The sequence below is a fragment of the Passer domesticus genome, chromosome 15 (assembly GCF_036417665.1).
Source record: "Passer domesticus isolate bPasDom1 chromosome 15, bPasDom1.hap1, whole genome shotgun sequence".
Lineage (NCBI taxonomy): Eukaryota > Metazoa > Chordata > Aves > Passeriformes > Passeridae > Passer > Passer domesticus.
This window is the reverse complement of record NC_087488.1, coordinates 16588784-16603697: the sequence shown is the minus strand read 5'-3', so window position 1 is coordinate 16603697 and position 14914 is coordinate 16588784. Positions and strand designations below refer to the sequence as shown.

General features: G+C 61.5%; 1 protein-coding gene across 1 annotated transcript; it reads left to right on the top strand.

Moving 5' to 3' along the window:
* The first annotated feature begins 308 nt into the window (after positions 1-308).
* Positions 309-10419, top strand: HS3ST2 (heparan sulfate-glucosamine 3-sulfotransferase 2). The gene is made up of 2 exons (XM_064390327.1): positions 309-797; positions 9163-10419. The coding sequence occupies exons 1-2, from the start codon at positions 364-366 to the stop codon at positions 9779-9781; spliced, it is 1053 nt and encodes a 350-aa protein (XP_064246397.1). The 5' UTR covers positions 309-363; the 3' UTR covers positions 9782-10419.
* The last annotated feature ends 4495 nt before the right edge of the window (positions 10420-14914 follow it).

The window sequence follows — 14914 nt, the reverse complement described above, 5'->3', positions numbered from 1 at the left end:
AGCGGCAGCGCTGCCGGGAGGAAGGGCCGTGCCCGGCGGCACCCCCGGCCCGGCCCGGGGGAGGCACCGGCCGCCGAGCGGCCGCGGGGGCTCCGGGAGGCGCTGACGTCAGGCGGCCCCTTAAATAGCGACGCAGCCGCCGCTGCCCCGGCACTTCCCGCGGAGGCAGCGCGGAGCCGCCGCCGCCGATGGCGGGCACGGCCGCGGCGGGGCGGCGGGCGCAGGGGGCCCGGGCCGGGCGCGGCCCCCTCGGGCGGCCCGGCCGCGCCGCCGCCTAGCCGCGGGCGATGCCGGAGCGGCCGCGCCGGGGCCGGGGCGCCGGGCCGGGGCCCGCCGTGCCCGGCGGCGCGGCCCCATGGAGCCATGGCGCGTAGGGCGCCGAGCGGGCGGGCCCCGGCCGTGGCTCCGGCTCCGTCCCGGCGGCTGGCGGGGAGGGTCCTCGTGCTCTTCACGCTGTCGCTGTCCTGCTCGTACCTGTGCTACAGCCTGCTGTGCTGCTGCGGCGGCCCCGCCGCGCCCCGCGCCCGCTGCCCGCCCGCCCGCGCCGCCGCCGCCAAGAAACTTCTGCAGCAGCCGCGGCCGTGCGGGCGGCCGGCCCCCGCCCCGCCGGCCGGCAGCGCCCCCGGCCCGGCCCGCCCGGGCACCAAGCGCCTGCCGCGGGCCATCGTGGTGGGCGTCAAGAAGGGCGGCACCCGCGCCGTGCTGGAGTTCATCCGGGTGCACCCCGAGGTGCGCGCGCTGGGCACCGAGCCCCACTTCTTCGACAGGAACTACCACCGCGGGCTGGAGTGGTACAGGTGAGGGCGGGGGGCTGCGGGGCCGGCCCCGCCCGCCCCCCTTGTCCCCGGCCGTCCCGGAGCGTCCCCGTCCCTCCGTGCCCGCCCGCGTCCCCTCCTCTCCCGGCGCCCCCGCTGTCGGAGCGGACGCGGCTCCGCGTTCCTCGGTCAGTCGGTGGAGCCGGCGCGGCGGGAGCTGTCGGAGTTTTCCTTCATCTCCTCTTGCTGCAGCCGAGCGGGTCGCGCTCGGTCCTGCCCGTCCGCCGGGGCTCTCGGCTGTAGCACCCCCCGAGCCCTGCCGGCGGGCACACAGCAGCCGGGGCGATGCCAGGGCGTCCCTTCCATCCCGGCTGAGGAAGCATTTCCCTGGGTGAACGCTTCTCCAAACGCGCGAGTGCCCGACGGGACTGCTGTCCTCCCCAGCCCTGCTCGTGCCCCGGCACGCTTCTGCTGCCGGCTCTGACCGCTGGTCCTGCAGGGACAGCCCTTGTCCGCTCTGAACTCGAGTGACTGTGGATCTGTGTGGAATCTCTAATCGTTTGAGAGCTCAGCGAGTGTCTCCAGCAGGATTTTAATTTCCGTAAGGGCTTTTGTGGGGTGCTGCGGGCGCTCTGCAGGCAGCAGGTGCTGCTGTGAAGCAGGTCACAGCACCCATGGGCTCGGCAGTGCTGCCAGCAGTGCCCTGCTCCCCGTGGCTCCCACCCGGCGTGCCGGCGGTGCTTGCTGTGCTCTTGGGGAGCTCTGGGTGTGTTCTGGCAGGGCCCTGGGGCTCCTGCTGGGCTTCTGCTCCCTCGGGAGAAACAGGGGGCTCGGCCTGGCCCCACTGCCTGTAGCTCCCAGCAGGGCAAAGGACTGTCACTGCCAGTGTGTCAGCATTGTGGTGGGCAGAGGAGGCTCTCCTGCCCTCCATCTTCACAGCGTCTTCCTGGCAGAGATGTCCCCAGGTCCAGAGCAGGTCAGTGCTCAGTGACAGGCAGGTGGGGAGTCAGTGTGACACCGTGCTCACTCCCAGCTCTGTCGGGTCCTGGCAGCTGGGGCTTGTGCCGTGAGAGGCAGCGCAGGCACTGCGTGGAGAGACCTGTGCTGCTGCCCTGAGTTCAGATCCTCCGGTGCCAGTGCTGGTGGCAGGTGACAGGAGAGCCACGACAGGCACAGGTGAAGCTCACTGAAGCTCTTTCCCCCACTTGAGGGTGTCCTGCAGCATGCCCTGTTCCTGCTGCTCTTCACAGAGTAGCTACAGCAATACCCTTCATCTGCTCTTGCCTCTTGGCAGGTCTGTGCCATTCCCCACCCTCCCCCCAACACCAGGCACTGTCACCCATCCTGCATCCCCTGGAAGCCTGCAGCTGTGAGCAGCCCTGCAGCACAGGCCTGTGGGGACGGTGCATGTGAGGAGAGACACCCAGAGCGGCAGGACTGGTGATGGAGCAGAATATGGGTCCTTGCTCAGAGGGGAACTGCATGGGCTCAGCAGCACCTGGCTGGGAAGCAGTCCCCCAAATCCTGAGCTGGGATCCTTCCCTGCATGCCTGTGTCTGTCACTGATGTGGGCTGTGTGGTGTCAGAGTGGGAAATGTGGGGCTGGGAGCCTCATGGGCAGTGCAGGACTGCACCTGTGGCACTGCTCCCTCACGAGGTTTGGGACACAGAGCCTGCCTGGGGCATGTGGACAGCAGAGTGGTGCTGCCCCGGGAGGCAGGAGCTGTGCCCTGTCCCCCACGCTGGCAGAGGGGCTGCAGCCAAGCCCCCTGCGCCGTTTTTCAGCCTGGGATTCTCCATGTGAAGGGCCCTGTCCATGGCCAGGAGGGATGCAGCCTGTGGCAGTGGCAGGGCGGTTTTGCAGCGAGCTGGGAGCAGCAGTGGGAGCGTGGCCAGGTGAGCAGCGCCCTGCCCCAGGCCCAGCTCTGTCTGGATCAATAGAGAGATCACGCCGGAGCAGCGGGGCCTCCAAATTAGTTCAGCTAAAACAATTAAATGACACTTCCTTGGTTTTATTACCTTATTTTTTTTTAAACTGACAAATGTGCCAAAACTTAAGCACAGAGGCTGCTAAAGTATAAAACGTGGAATTGATTTTCCTGCTTGCAACTGGAGCAATTAATGTGGAGCAGGTCTAACCCACAGTGGGATGAGCTCCTGTCGCTCTGCCAAGGGCCTGGGAGCAGGAGAGCAGAGTGCTGCCAGTGGCCGTGCCCGGGAAGGACAGAGCAGAGGCTGGGGGCTGCAGCTGGGGGGGATTGCAGGGGGCTGCCTGCCAGGCCCCGGATGGGGGGCTGCGCCTGGCCTGGCTGGGGAGAGCAGGTGCTGCTTGTGGAGAGTGCTGTCTGCAGGCTGCCCCCAGCACTGCCCCTTGGAAAGGCAAAGGTAAAGGCATTCCCTGATGCGAGGAGAGACCTTGCCTGCAGGAGCCCCTGGATGCTAAGTGCCAGGTCAGTGATGTCTTTGGTGCCCCAGAGGGGACCCAGGTGGAGAGACCAAGCTGGTGTTTGGTGAAGTTGCAGGTAGCATGAGAACTGAGCCCCTTTGATGCTCCAGAAACGTTGGTGATCATTTTCTCACATTGGTTATCATTTTGTCTTGTTTTCCCCTGCCCTGGCATTTGTCTGACGCAGAGCTGGCAGGAGGGGACACCTCCTCATGCGCCTGTCCTTGCCTCTCCAAATGTCAGGCTTGTTCCCACTGCTCTGGTGGTGCCTCCAGCCCCAGCTGCTGCCGTGGCCCGGGGCAGCCCCAGCTCCCCTGGGCAGGGGGTGCACGCTGGGCAGAGCCAGAGCCCTGTGGCACCACTGCCCGGGGCTGCCCACTCGCTGCTCCAGACCCCGAGCCCCCGAGCTGCTTCCAGTTCCCATCAGGCCCTAATCCACCTCATTAGCTACAGATACACTACAGGAAAGATATTTTTAGCAAGGTCTGTTTTAAGACAACTGAAACCAAACAGCAGCTACTGGGGAATATCGATTCATTACCAATCCTGCACTAAATGTTCAATATTGAGCTTTTTCCTGCTGCACATAGTGTGGGCCAATAACCTTCAATATTTTCCAGAACACAGGGAAGACGGTGTGATTTAAATTGCTGTTAACTTTGAGCAGTGCCTCTAATTGCAGCATCTCAGGGTGCAGTTTTCCTCCTTAGGACTCCTGGGTGATCCTGTCAGATGCTGCAGGGTTGTTTTCACAGAGAGGGGCTTTTCCTTGTGGCTGCAGCAGCAGCTGAGCCTGGCTCACACCCATCCTGCTGGCACAGGCAGAGACCCTCTGCTTCTGCACGGACCCGCCTGCCTCCGTGCCCTGTGCCCAGGGTGGCACCTGGGCCGAGCTCGGCTTCCCTGGACCGTGCCACGGGTCCTGGAGCGCCAGCCCTGATGGGTTCTGCCCCATCCCTGCCTCGCCCCGGTTCGGGGCTGCAGCTGCCCAGGGAAGGTGGGGAGCACCGTGCAGCCCTGCCAGCAGGACATGGCTTGTCCCCGTGCCCCTGGGCCCGTGGCAGGGCAAGCAAGGAGCCGGCAGACGCTAATTGCTCCCGGCCATCGCTAATTGCTGCCGGCTAATGGCCGGGCTGGCACACGCACAAATGGGAGCCCATTAGGCTTTGCCCGTTTGTGGGCTTTACTGACAGTGCATTCGGGTAAAGTTAATTAGTGAGAAGAGAGGAAGGCAGCAGCTTCAAGGATGCTTTGAAATTTCCTTGACTTCAGAGAGTGCCCTGGCTCTGGGGAACGGGCCTGGCACCCGTGGCAGAGGCTGCTGCATGTGCTGTGCCCAGGCAGTGCTCCTGGGCATTGCCAGGCCCGTGCTGCCCGTGGACTGCAATCCTGCTGTCCTGCCCTGGACACACTGCTGCTGTCCTGCCCAAGCACAGCACTGCTGCTGTCCTGCCAGGTGCTGCTGGGACCCTCACTGGGGCCAGGAGAGCTTCCCCGTGTGAAGAGCTGGGGGAGATGCTGGAGATGAGCTCATGGGGTGCCTCACCATTAAAGATGTGTATCCTCGCTCTGTTCCTTCACCCTGCTTGCAGTGCTGCAGTTTGTTCTCACCTTGCTTTGGAAGCACCAGATTCAGCTGGTGACCCGGCACACCGTGGGCTGGCTGCCCTGGCAGGCTGGCCAGGAAGGACAGAGGTCCCGGTGAGGCTGGGTGCCCATGGTGGGGCCAGGCTGTGCCCACGGTGTGTGCCCGGGGATGAGCACACGGGGAGCAAGGGCAGAGCTGGCTCACAGGGCCTCTGAGTGCCAGGGAGCCCCCAGGACCCGTGACTGGGCTGCTGGGCTTTGTGCTGGGTCGTGCTGTCCATCTGCACTCCCTGGCACAGGGAGGTCCCCCTGTGGCTCTGGCATGGGCACCAGCTTGGGAATTCTGCAGCAGCTGGGGCACAGGCAGGGTGTATTCAGTTTTGAGTATTCAGTTTTGGAGTTTCACCTGTGGGAGGAGTTGCCTTGGAAATGGAAAGGGGGAGACTCCAGCCAGTGTTCCTGAGCAGAGAGCAGTCCCCAGCAGGGCATGGAGCTGGGCTCGGTGCAAGCTGTGCAGGAAACCCTAACTCCTGCTCCTTGCCAGCTCCACTGCCCTCAGAGCTGACCTTGGCCTTTGCCAGACCCTCCATCAGTGCTGAGCGATTGCCAGGGAAGGTGAGAGTCACACATAGCTGTTTGTGTGAAGGGCAATCGCAGTGTGCCCTTTGGAAAAGAATCTCTTGACTTAAAGGACACTGCAAATCTCTGGAGCATTTAAATGATTAAAAATGAATCAGCAACAAAGTTAATTACTGTGTTCGCTCTGCTTTTATGCATGGAAATGTCCCTCATTAGCTGTCTGCAAGCACTGGTGTAAATTCTTTGAACATAAACATTTATTAAAGGGAGCTGCTCCATCATTAAACGCTGGCTGCTGCAGTGTGGGGTGGTGGCAGCGGGGCCATGGGGCCTGGCCAGCTGCTGCCAGGGCCACGGGCCCTTGGCTGGTGTTTGCAGCTGGGGACACGGTGCTGTCTGCAGGCTGGGGTCAGCCAGTGTGTCCTGCTGGGCACGGCAGTGCCCTGCCCTGGGCCAGCTGGTGCCAGCCGTGCAGCGTGGCAGCGAGGGGCTGCAGGGCTGCTGGGGCTCCCTGTGTCCCCTCAGCCCTCGCAGTCCTTGGCAGGGTGGTGCAGCCTCAGCCAGGGCACTGCTGTGTCCCCCACGACCCCTGTGATATCTCTCAGTTCTTTATTTCTGTCACACCTCGGGTTCTCACACGTTTAACCAGTTTTGTTTAAACTTCCCAAAGCCACCTGAAGAGGCTTTGCTGGAGCCTTCATCCACCCCTGCCACTGGCTGTCCTGCTGAGCAGAGGTGCCAGGCAAGAGCTGAGGGTGCTGTCAGCTGTGTGTGCACCCGTGGCACGGCATGGCATGGCACAGCATGGCACAGCACGGCATGGCACAGTCCTGCCAGGAGCAGTGCCAGCTCCTTCTTCCCATTCTCAGCTCCCAGCACATCAGGCTGCAGCTGGAGACACGCTCCCAGCCCACCCTCCTCTGCTGCTGGCAGAGGGAGAGGAGAGGCGCAGAGCCCTCACCACAGGCGCTGGCACTGGGGATTCTTTGCCAAATTAAACAGTTTGTTTTCATGCCGCTGAGCAGATGGAGCCGGATCGCACACGCCAGCCTCTGCACACAGCAGGGACTGACCAGAGCTGCTCCGGGCAGGGCTGTGATGGGATTAGCGGTGGGCACTGCCCTCCCCGCTCTTATCTGCAATATCTCAATTGTTTGATGAGATTTTGTACAAATTCCTCTCTGGGAGAGTGTTTCACGCATGTTCGACATCAAAGCGGCGCAGCCAGTGAGGGAGCGCATGTTTCTTTAATGTGGGAGTGTTGTAGGGGCCGCAGGGTGCCCAAAGGCAGATTATAACAAAATTAATAATTCAGGCTGGGGAAGGTGCTGGTGAGGAGTTAACCCCTTCAGGGCGAGCCGCTGCCTCCGTGCTGCCACAGCCAGGTCGGGCTCTGCTGCTGCTGCCCAGCGCCGCTGGGTGCCCCGTGGGCAACCTCTAAACCTGGGCTGAAGGCAGTGTTAGTGCCCACGTCAAGGGGCAAAAATGGCTTTGGGAACCGGGCAACTCCCGTGAAAGTGATGTCTAACTCGGGAGGAATGAATGCTGTCCCTGCAGCCAGAGCAGCGTGCTGAGCGCCCCAGCCCGTGTCACTGTCCCCATGCTGGCAGCTGGCTCAGCACATGCCAGGAGCCAGTGCCGAGGCCAGCTGGGGACAGCAGCACAGCCACAGGACGTGCCCATGGAGCAGCAGCTCCTGGCTGAGCCCTGGCCACGCAGCTTGGCACTGTGGGCCAGCACCAAGAGCCTTCACACCTACCCCTATGCCGGGGCCTGAAAGCTGTGTGACATGCTATTTGTATGCAAATAACCCTGCCAATGCACAAGTCCAAAAATATTATTTTAAAGTCTGGTGTAATTAAGTTTGCCATGCATTTCCCTGCTCCTGCAGCCCTGGGGATCCTGCTGTTAGCGGGAAAATGAATGCCTGGATGACATCTCTCCCCCTTGCATGGCTTCACTGGTGATTTATTTATCTGCCCGTGCTGTGTTTTGTTGTCTCAGCAGTCTCTGTTGTTCATGAGCAGCAAACACTGGGAGTCCATTTAAAAAAAAACAACTCTTGTCTCATTTCAGTAATTTACTATGCAGAGGTTTTGTGTTTTTCATAATGCATTAGAACCTGTAATTTTGTATTTTGAATGCATGGACCTAATAACTCACGTAATGAAAATCTAACAGGCTTGAGGATGAGCCATTAATGAAACAGCAGTTTTATGATCCTCCACAATGTATTGTAATAGTGAATCACTTACAGAGCTGTCCTGTGCTGATTTATGATGAAACTTGTTTGTGATGTGCCGATAGAACCATGTGCCTGCGCTTCCTGACAGTCATTAACCAATGGGAATCGTGGTTGGGATTTATGGGGTTTGAAGCAGAGCAGTGGGAAAGGCCAATTAAGCACCATCCATGCTCAGGTACCTCAGTACCAGCCCTGCTAATTTATGCTGACTAATTAGTTTGCTTCCTCTCAAATTAGGTCACAGGCGCATGAGGGTGTGTGGGATGGTGCCTTGGGTCTTCCATCTCTGTCCTCTGGTCACACAGCTGCTGTGGCTGCTGGTGTGCCTCCTCCCAGCTGGGTCTCCCATCAGCCCAGAGCTGCTGGCCACGGGCTGTGTTTTTGGGATGCTGGAGGTGCCAGGTCCAGGTCACTGCATTGGCCCAGCCTGGGAAGCCCTCGTGGCCCTGGCAGCTCCAGGTCTGTGGCACGGATAACCCCGGGCTCTGCAGAGGGATGGCTGCAGACAGGGATGCAGAGAGGGACGGTGTGTGTGCTTTCCCTGGCTGCTGCTGGCCTGAAAGTCCCCGGGGCACCCCAGGCTCCAGGGCAGGTGAGGTGACAGCAGTGCCAGGGCAGGTGCCCATGCAGGGCTGAGCATCCCTGCGGGGCCCAGCTGGGCACACACACCTGGGGATCTGCACTGGGGCCCACGGGGAGCTCCAGGAGCTGAACTGGGCTGTGCCTGCTCACACTGCACAGCACTGCTGCCACAGGGTGCTGGTGCCACTGCTGGGCTGTGGCACAGCAGAAGGGTGCTGGCCTCATCCTGGCTGCCCCAGCTCCCCGTGCCCTCCAGCCAGGCATTCCCTGCCTGCTCCCTGCCTGCTCCAGTCAGGGGATGCCCAGTGCCATGAATCTGACTGCAGTGGATTTGGTAGTTTACTCTAGTAATACAAGACCAATTTATAAATCTTTCCGTCCCATTAGTTTTTATTTGATTTGGATGCTCAGATGTCAAAGCAAATGATTTAATTAGTGCTAAGCTGGGCTGCAGGGATGCTGCATTTCCCCCAGGCTGGTGCTCCTTGCCTGGCCCGCAGCCCAGCTCCCAGAGCCAGGTGGGTGCACCCAGGAGCCCGTGTGGAGCTCTGGGGCCTGGCCAGGGCCTGGTGGGGTGGGTGATAGCCTGGTGGGCACAAGCCCCACATCCCTGGGCAGCCCTTTGTCCCAGCTCCCACCGGCAGAGTGGCACAGCCCCCTGTCCATGGCTCCCCAAGGCTCTTGTGCTGGTGGTGTGGCACAGCCATCCTTTCCTGCATCCTGGCACTGGGCACACACGTGCTGCTGTCTGTGGGGCTGCCAGTGCCTCTGTCCTCTGCCCAGCCTGTCCCCTGGGAATGGGATGGACCTGGAAGCCACCCATGGCCAAGGTCCTCCACAGAGCTGCTGAGGGATCTGTGCCTGCTTGGTGCCACTGGGAGGGGACGTCACCAACCCCGTGGCCTGTCACCCCCTCCTGGTGCCTGTCCCGGCTCCTTCCTCACCATCACCTTCTGCTTCCCTGGCAGGAGCCTGATGCCACGAACCCTTGACAGCCAGATCACCGTGGAGAAGACCCCCAGCTACTTTGTCACCAAGGAGGCGCCGCGGCGCATCTTCAACATGTCCCGGGACACCAAGCTGATCGTGGTGGTGCGCAACCCCGTCACCCGCGCCATCTCGGACTACACGCAGACGCTCTCCAAGAAGCCAGACATCCCCACCTTCGAGGGGCTGACCTTCCGCAACCGCAGCCTGGGGCTGGTGGACACCTCCTGGAACGCCATCCGCATCGGCATGTACGCCGTGCACCTGCAGAGCTGGCTCCAGTACTTCCCCCTGTCCCAGATCCACTTCGTCAGCGGCGAGAAGCTGATCACGGACCCTGCCGGGGAGATGGGCAAAGTCCAGGATTTCCTGGGCATCAAACGGGTTATCACGGACAAGCACTTCTACTTCAACAAGACAAAAGGCTTTCCGTGCCTGAAGAAGTCGGAGAGCAGCGGCTTGCCTCGCTGCCTGGGCAAGTCCAAGGGCAGGACTCACGTGCAGATAGACCCCGAGGTGATCGAGCAGCTTCGGGACTTTTATAGACCTTATAATATCAAATTCTATGAAACAGTCGGGCAGGACTTCCGGTGGGAGTAAGTGTCTGGGAGCAGAGCTGCAGTGACAGGAGCTGCAGCCTTCTCTGAGGAGGGCCAAGGGGCTGGAGCCAGGGCCCCTCAGCCCATCCTGCTCAGAACTGCGAGCAGAGGCAGGCAAGGGGCTCCCCTGTCCCTTAGGAGTCTGCAGTGCTCTGGAGAGCCAAGGTAAGGCAGACTCAGAGTCTGCTGCAGCCACCGAGCCCAGGGATGAGCAGCACTGCCTGTCCCAGGGGCTCAGCAGCCACGTGGCTTCCTCTGCAGGTCCTGTTTGCTCTTGGCACCACATGGTCCCCAGGGCCACGGGCCTGGCCCCGTCCTGCAGCCTGTTCAGGCTGCTCCAAAGCACATCCCTCTGCGTCCCAAAGCAGGTGGGTGCTCCTGGACAGTGGCAGTGGGGCTGCCCCTGCCAGGCCCTGTCCTGGGCAGGCAGAGCTGCACTTTGCCTTTGTCACTTGCGCCATGTGTACCCCTGAGGACAGTGAGATGTATCTGCTTGACAAAGAATCTATGGGAAATGTTGTACTGATATCTTGTCCTGTGAATAAAGCACAGAATCCTGCTGTTACGGGTACTTTAGTGGCACTAGTTTCCTTGTTCAGCTTGTGATCCCTTCGTGTAAATAAAGTGGCTTCCACCAGTCCGCATGCATGGGCTGTTCTTAGGACAGGGCTGGGCAGAGCTGGGGGCCCGGGGAGCCCCCACAGCCACAGGCAGGCGAGGGAACAGGCAGGGCTCGGGCAGGACAGGCTCAGCCCGACACGACTGAGGGGAGCTGTGGCACAGCCCTGCCTGGGGCTGCCAGGCTCATGCCCTGGCACAGGGCTGGGGATGGCTCACAGTGATGCACAGCGGCCATGCAGGGATGCAACACACCTTGGACCAGTTCACGAGGCCTTACTGTGAGTGATTAGTAACCAGGGAGCTCTAATAGGAAAAAATTGGAGTTAATTAGTGGGCACCTAAGAGAGCCCCATCTGCATCTCTGCCAATGCCAGCTGCAGGGGAAGACACAGCAGTGAGGGCACCCAGAGGCAGCTGTGGGCAGGTGGAGGGAGAGATGGGAATTAATGGCCATTGACAGGAAAATGGGATATTTGCTTGTATGATTTTTCCTTTAAAGGAGAAAAACATTCACAGCGAGACTCACAAATCCCAGCCTCGCAGTAGAAAAGCCATTTCCAATCCACTCCAAGGAGGCAGAAGGTGCCAGGTTAGATTGATCCTCCTGACAATACTGTATTAGTGGGAAATTAGAGCTGGAGCCTGAGGAAACTGCTGCGATATCAAACAATTACTTTACATTTGTCCTTACAAATGGAGGGAGCAGAAATGTGCTTAAATCAAGTATTAGCTTTCCAAAGGGTGAGCAAATGAGGGCACAGGCAGGGCTGCACTGAAAATGCAGAGCACATTAGGAGCTCTTAAAAACGGCTTAAAAAGCCCCAAGCAGGCAATTTGCATGCCGAGGAGGCAGGGCCGGGTTTGATGAGGATGGAAGGGTTTGGTGAGGACATGGAGTGGTGCTGGTTAGGTGATGGGATGCCGAGCAGAGGGGCTGCCGGGGGAGCCCCCTGCCCACCCAGCCTGGTTCTCCCCACACAGGGCACGGGGACAGAGGCTCTGCTCTCAGGGCTGTCACACCACTGCTGGCAGCCCCCCTGGCACAGCAGGGCCCTGCTGTCCCCATACAGCCCCCCTGGCACAGCCCTGCTGTCCCCATACAGCCCCCCCTGACACAGCACAGCCCTGCTGTCCCCATACAGCCCCCCTGGCACAGCCCTGCTGTCCCCATGCAGACCCCCTGGCACAGCCCCGCTGTCCCCATGGCAGCCCCCCCTGGCCCAGCACAGCCCCGCTGTCCCCATACAGCCCCCCCTGGCCCAGGACAGCCCCTCTGTCCCCATGCAGCCCCCCTGGCACACACAGCCCTGCTGTCCCCATGCAGCCCCCCCTGGCACACACAGCCCTGCTGTCCCCATGCAGCCCCCCATGGCACAGCACAGCCCCGCTGTCCCCATGGCAGCCCCCCATGGCACAGCACAGCCCCGCTGTCCCCACAGGGCCAGCACCATCGTGTGTGCCGTGTTTTGATGGGTTCACTCAGGCCTGAACCCCAGAGAGCAGCTGTTCAATATTTACCAGCTCATAAATAGTTAAACACAATGAACGTGGTTTAAGTGGTCCCTGGTTCTCCTGAAGAGCTCTTGGGGCCGGCCGGGCCAGGGGAATCCTTCGCTGGCCGCTCACAGCAGGGCTGAGTGCCCTGCCCGGAGGAGCAGAGCCGCTGGCACACCCATGGGGTCACAGCACAGCCCCGCCTGGAGCAGCCTCTCCTCCCAAAATGGTCCTCTCAGCACCTCCCAGTCAGGGATCTTGCCTTTGACGCTGTCCCCACGAGCCCCTCGCGCTGCCTGTCCCCTGGCGAGGACACCCTGGGCAGGGGGAGCTGCCCTGGGAGCACCACGGCTCCGGTGTCCCCCCATGCTCACCGGACCACCCATGTCATTCAGTCCTGGCATTTCCAGGTGCACAAGGAGCATTGTTATCCCTCTGAGCACGGCAGGATCACAGCGCTCTGAGCACCGAGAAAATTTGATTAACTTCTTATTAAGCTGATATGATTCAATTTCACCGCTGGCTCCACGTTTACTGGCAGCAGGCAGAGTCCTGGGGGTGGCTGTGGGGTCTCCCAGCCCTGTCCCCCCACTGCAGTGCTCGGCAGTGTGCCCCCAGCACACCTCCCTCCACGCACACAGAGAGGGCAGCAAACAAAACAATAAATGCAATAAATGCAGTCATTCACGGAGACTGCAGCCCCTCGGAGGCGATGGATGCTCAGGGCCAGCTGGGATTCACAGGCATTCAAGTAGGGCAAGTTCCCTCCTGTTATTTCATCAGGCTGCAGCAAGGAGCAGGAGCACGGGCCCGGTGGGACTCGGGGCTGTCCCTGCTGCCCTGCACGGCTGGGGGGGCACAGCTGGGGGCACAGATGGACACAGCTGGATGGGCACAGCTGGGTGGGCACGGCTGGGTGGGCACAGCTGGATGGGCACGTCTGGGGGGGCACGGCTGGGTGGGCACAGCTGGGTGAGCACAGCTGGGTGGGCACGGCTGGGTGGGCACAGCTGGGTGAGCACAGCTGGGGGGGCACGGCTGGATGGGCACAGCTGGGTGGGCACGGCTGGGTGGGCACAGCTGGATGTCACCCAGGGATGCCAGGACCTGCCCGGGCAGCACAGAGACACAGAGGGGCTGTCCCTCTGTCAGCTGTCCCGCTGTCCTGGGCGCTGCAGGCTCAGCAGCGGCTGCGGGGGCTGCTCCGCGCTGCCAGCCCTGCCCTTCCCGCAGGAGCGTGTCCCGGAGCGCTCACGGGCACGGAGCTCCGGGCACCAGCGCCCTGCGGCCCCGCTGCTGCCATCCCTGCGGGGCCGCTCCGGGCCCGGGGCTGCCCGGGCACAGCCCGAGCCCTGCGGGACCTGCCCGGGCTCAGCCCGAGCCCTGCGGGACCTGCCCGGCCCGGACGGGCCCCTGCTCACGCTGGATCAGCCCATTTCACCTGCTTGGAAAGTTCTCCACGTTCCGCTCCGAGCCCTGCCCAGGGTTTCGCGAGCAGCAGCGCAGCCCTAGAGCGCCCGATGGCATCAACGCTGCATAATTCATTACCGGGCAGCTAATTAGCCGGCTGCTCCAATTAGTGACTCCTGTGCAGCCGGGGCTGGGCTGCAGGCGGGGACTGGCACTGCCCGCAGGGGCGGCTGAGGGGCTGGCACCTGCCAGTGGCCACGGAGGGTGGCACTTGTCAGTGGCCATGAAGGGTGGCACCTGCCAGTGGCCGTGGGGGCTGGCACTTTCAGTGGCCGTGGGGCAGCTGGTGGGTGCCAGCTGCCCGTGGACCCTCTGCCAGGAGGTGCTGGTGGCTCTGGCAGCAGTGGCTGTTGAAGGCTCCTCAGCCCTGGCCAGGGCCCCTGACAGCCCCTGGGAGCTCTGTGCCCGCGGCGGTGCCCGCGCTGGCCGTGCCAGCGCTGCTGCAGCTCCGGGGCAAAGCGGAGCTGCTGGGGCTCACCCCGTGTGCTGCTGAGCCCGGCCGGCCCTGAGGCAGGGCAGGAGGCCAGGTCAGGCAGGTCCCTGCCGTGAAAAGGTGTTTTAGGGTTTAAAGGAGCTTAACCACTCATTCACACAGCCCCGCTCCTGCAGAGCACCGTGCCAGGACAGCAAACGCCTCCGGCACGCTCCAGTGGCTGCAGATAAGGACAGCTCAGGGGTAAATATTTACCCAGTGACTGAATGGATTCAACTGAGTTCATTCCTATTAGAGAATCTGTTAGTAATTATCTGAAGACTCGTTATTACCTGGGGACCTATAATCTCCCACAGTAATGAGTTCAGGTGGCTCCTGTGGCATACCAAGCAGGACAGGGAAGGTGGGAAGGGGCTGCTGCCACTGCAGCAAGGCAGGGCAGGGCTCAAGGACAGGGCAGCTGGCACTGTAGCACCATGGCCATGGGGCACAGAGCTGCCACTTCACCTCCCTGCCAGCTCAGGGGCAAGCCCTGGGCACAGCTCAGGCCCAGGCAGAGCTCAGAGAGCTCAGAGAGGCAAAAGCTGAGACTTGAATGGAGCTGCTGCATCCCCAGCCAGGCGTGGCTGCTGGGGATGTGCTGCAGGACGTGGCCCCTGTGCCAGGCACGGGTGAATCCCAGCCCCAGAGGCAGCCCAGGTGGTGGGCTCTGTGCCACACACAGGGACTAATTCTGCAAACCTGAACCCACTTTGTGTGGCTCAAATAAAATAACTGAAGAGCAAGATGCAAGGCAGGGCAGATACTGACTGATCCCACACCTGCAAGGGAGGAAAACCCCCTCCAGGGACACACGTCCAGGGCTCCTGCATGCTAGCAGAGCATGGTCCCCGCTGCCATTGCTCATCCCCATGTCCATCCCCACGCTGCAGGACACAGCAGCTCTGTGCCACAGCTGTGACTGCCCAAAAGAGCAGCCCAGGAGGGACTGGGGTGAGTTACTGTGCTGCTAATCCTGTGCAGGGTCCATCTCTGCCTGCCACAGAGCTGCCAAGTGGCAGTGCTGTGTTCAGTCACAGCACTGTTATGAGTGCAATCCGTTCATTTCGCTCTAAT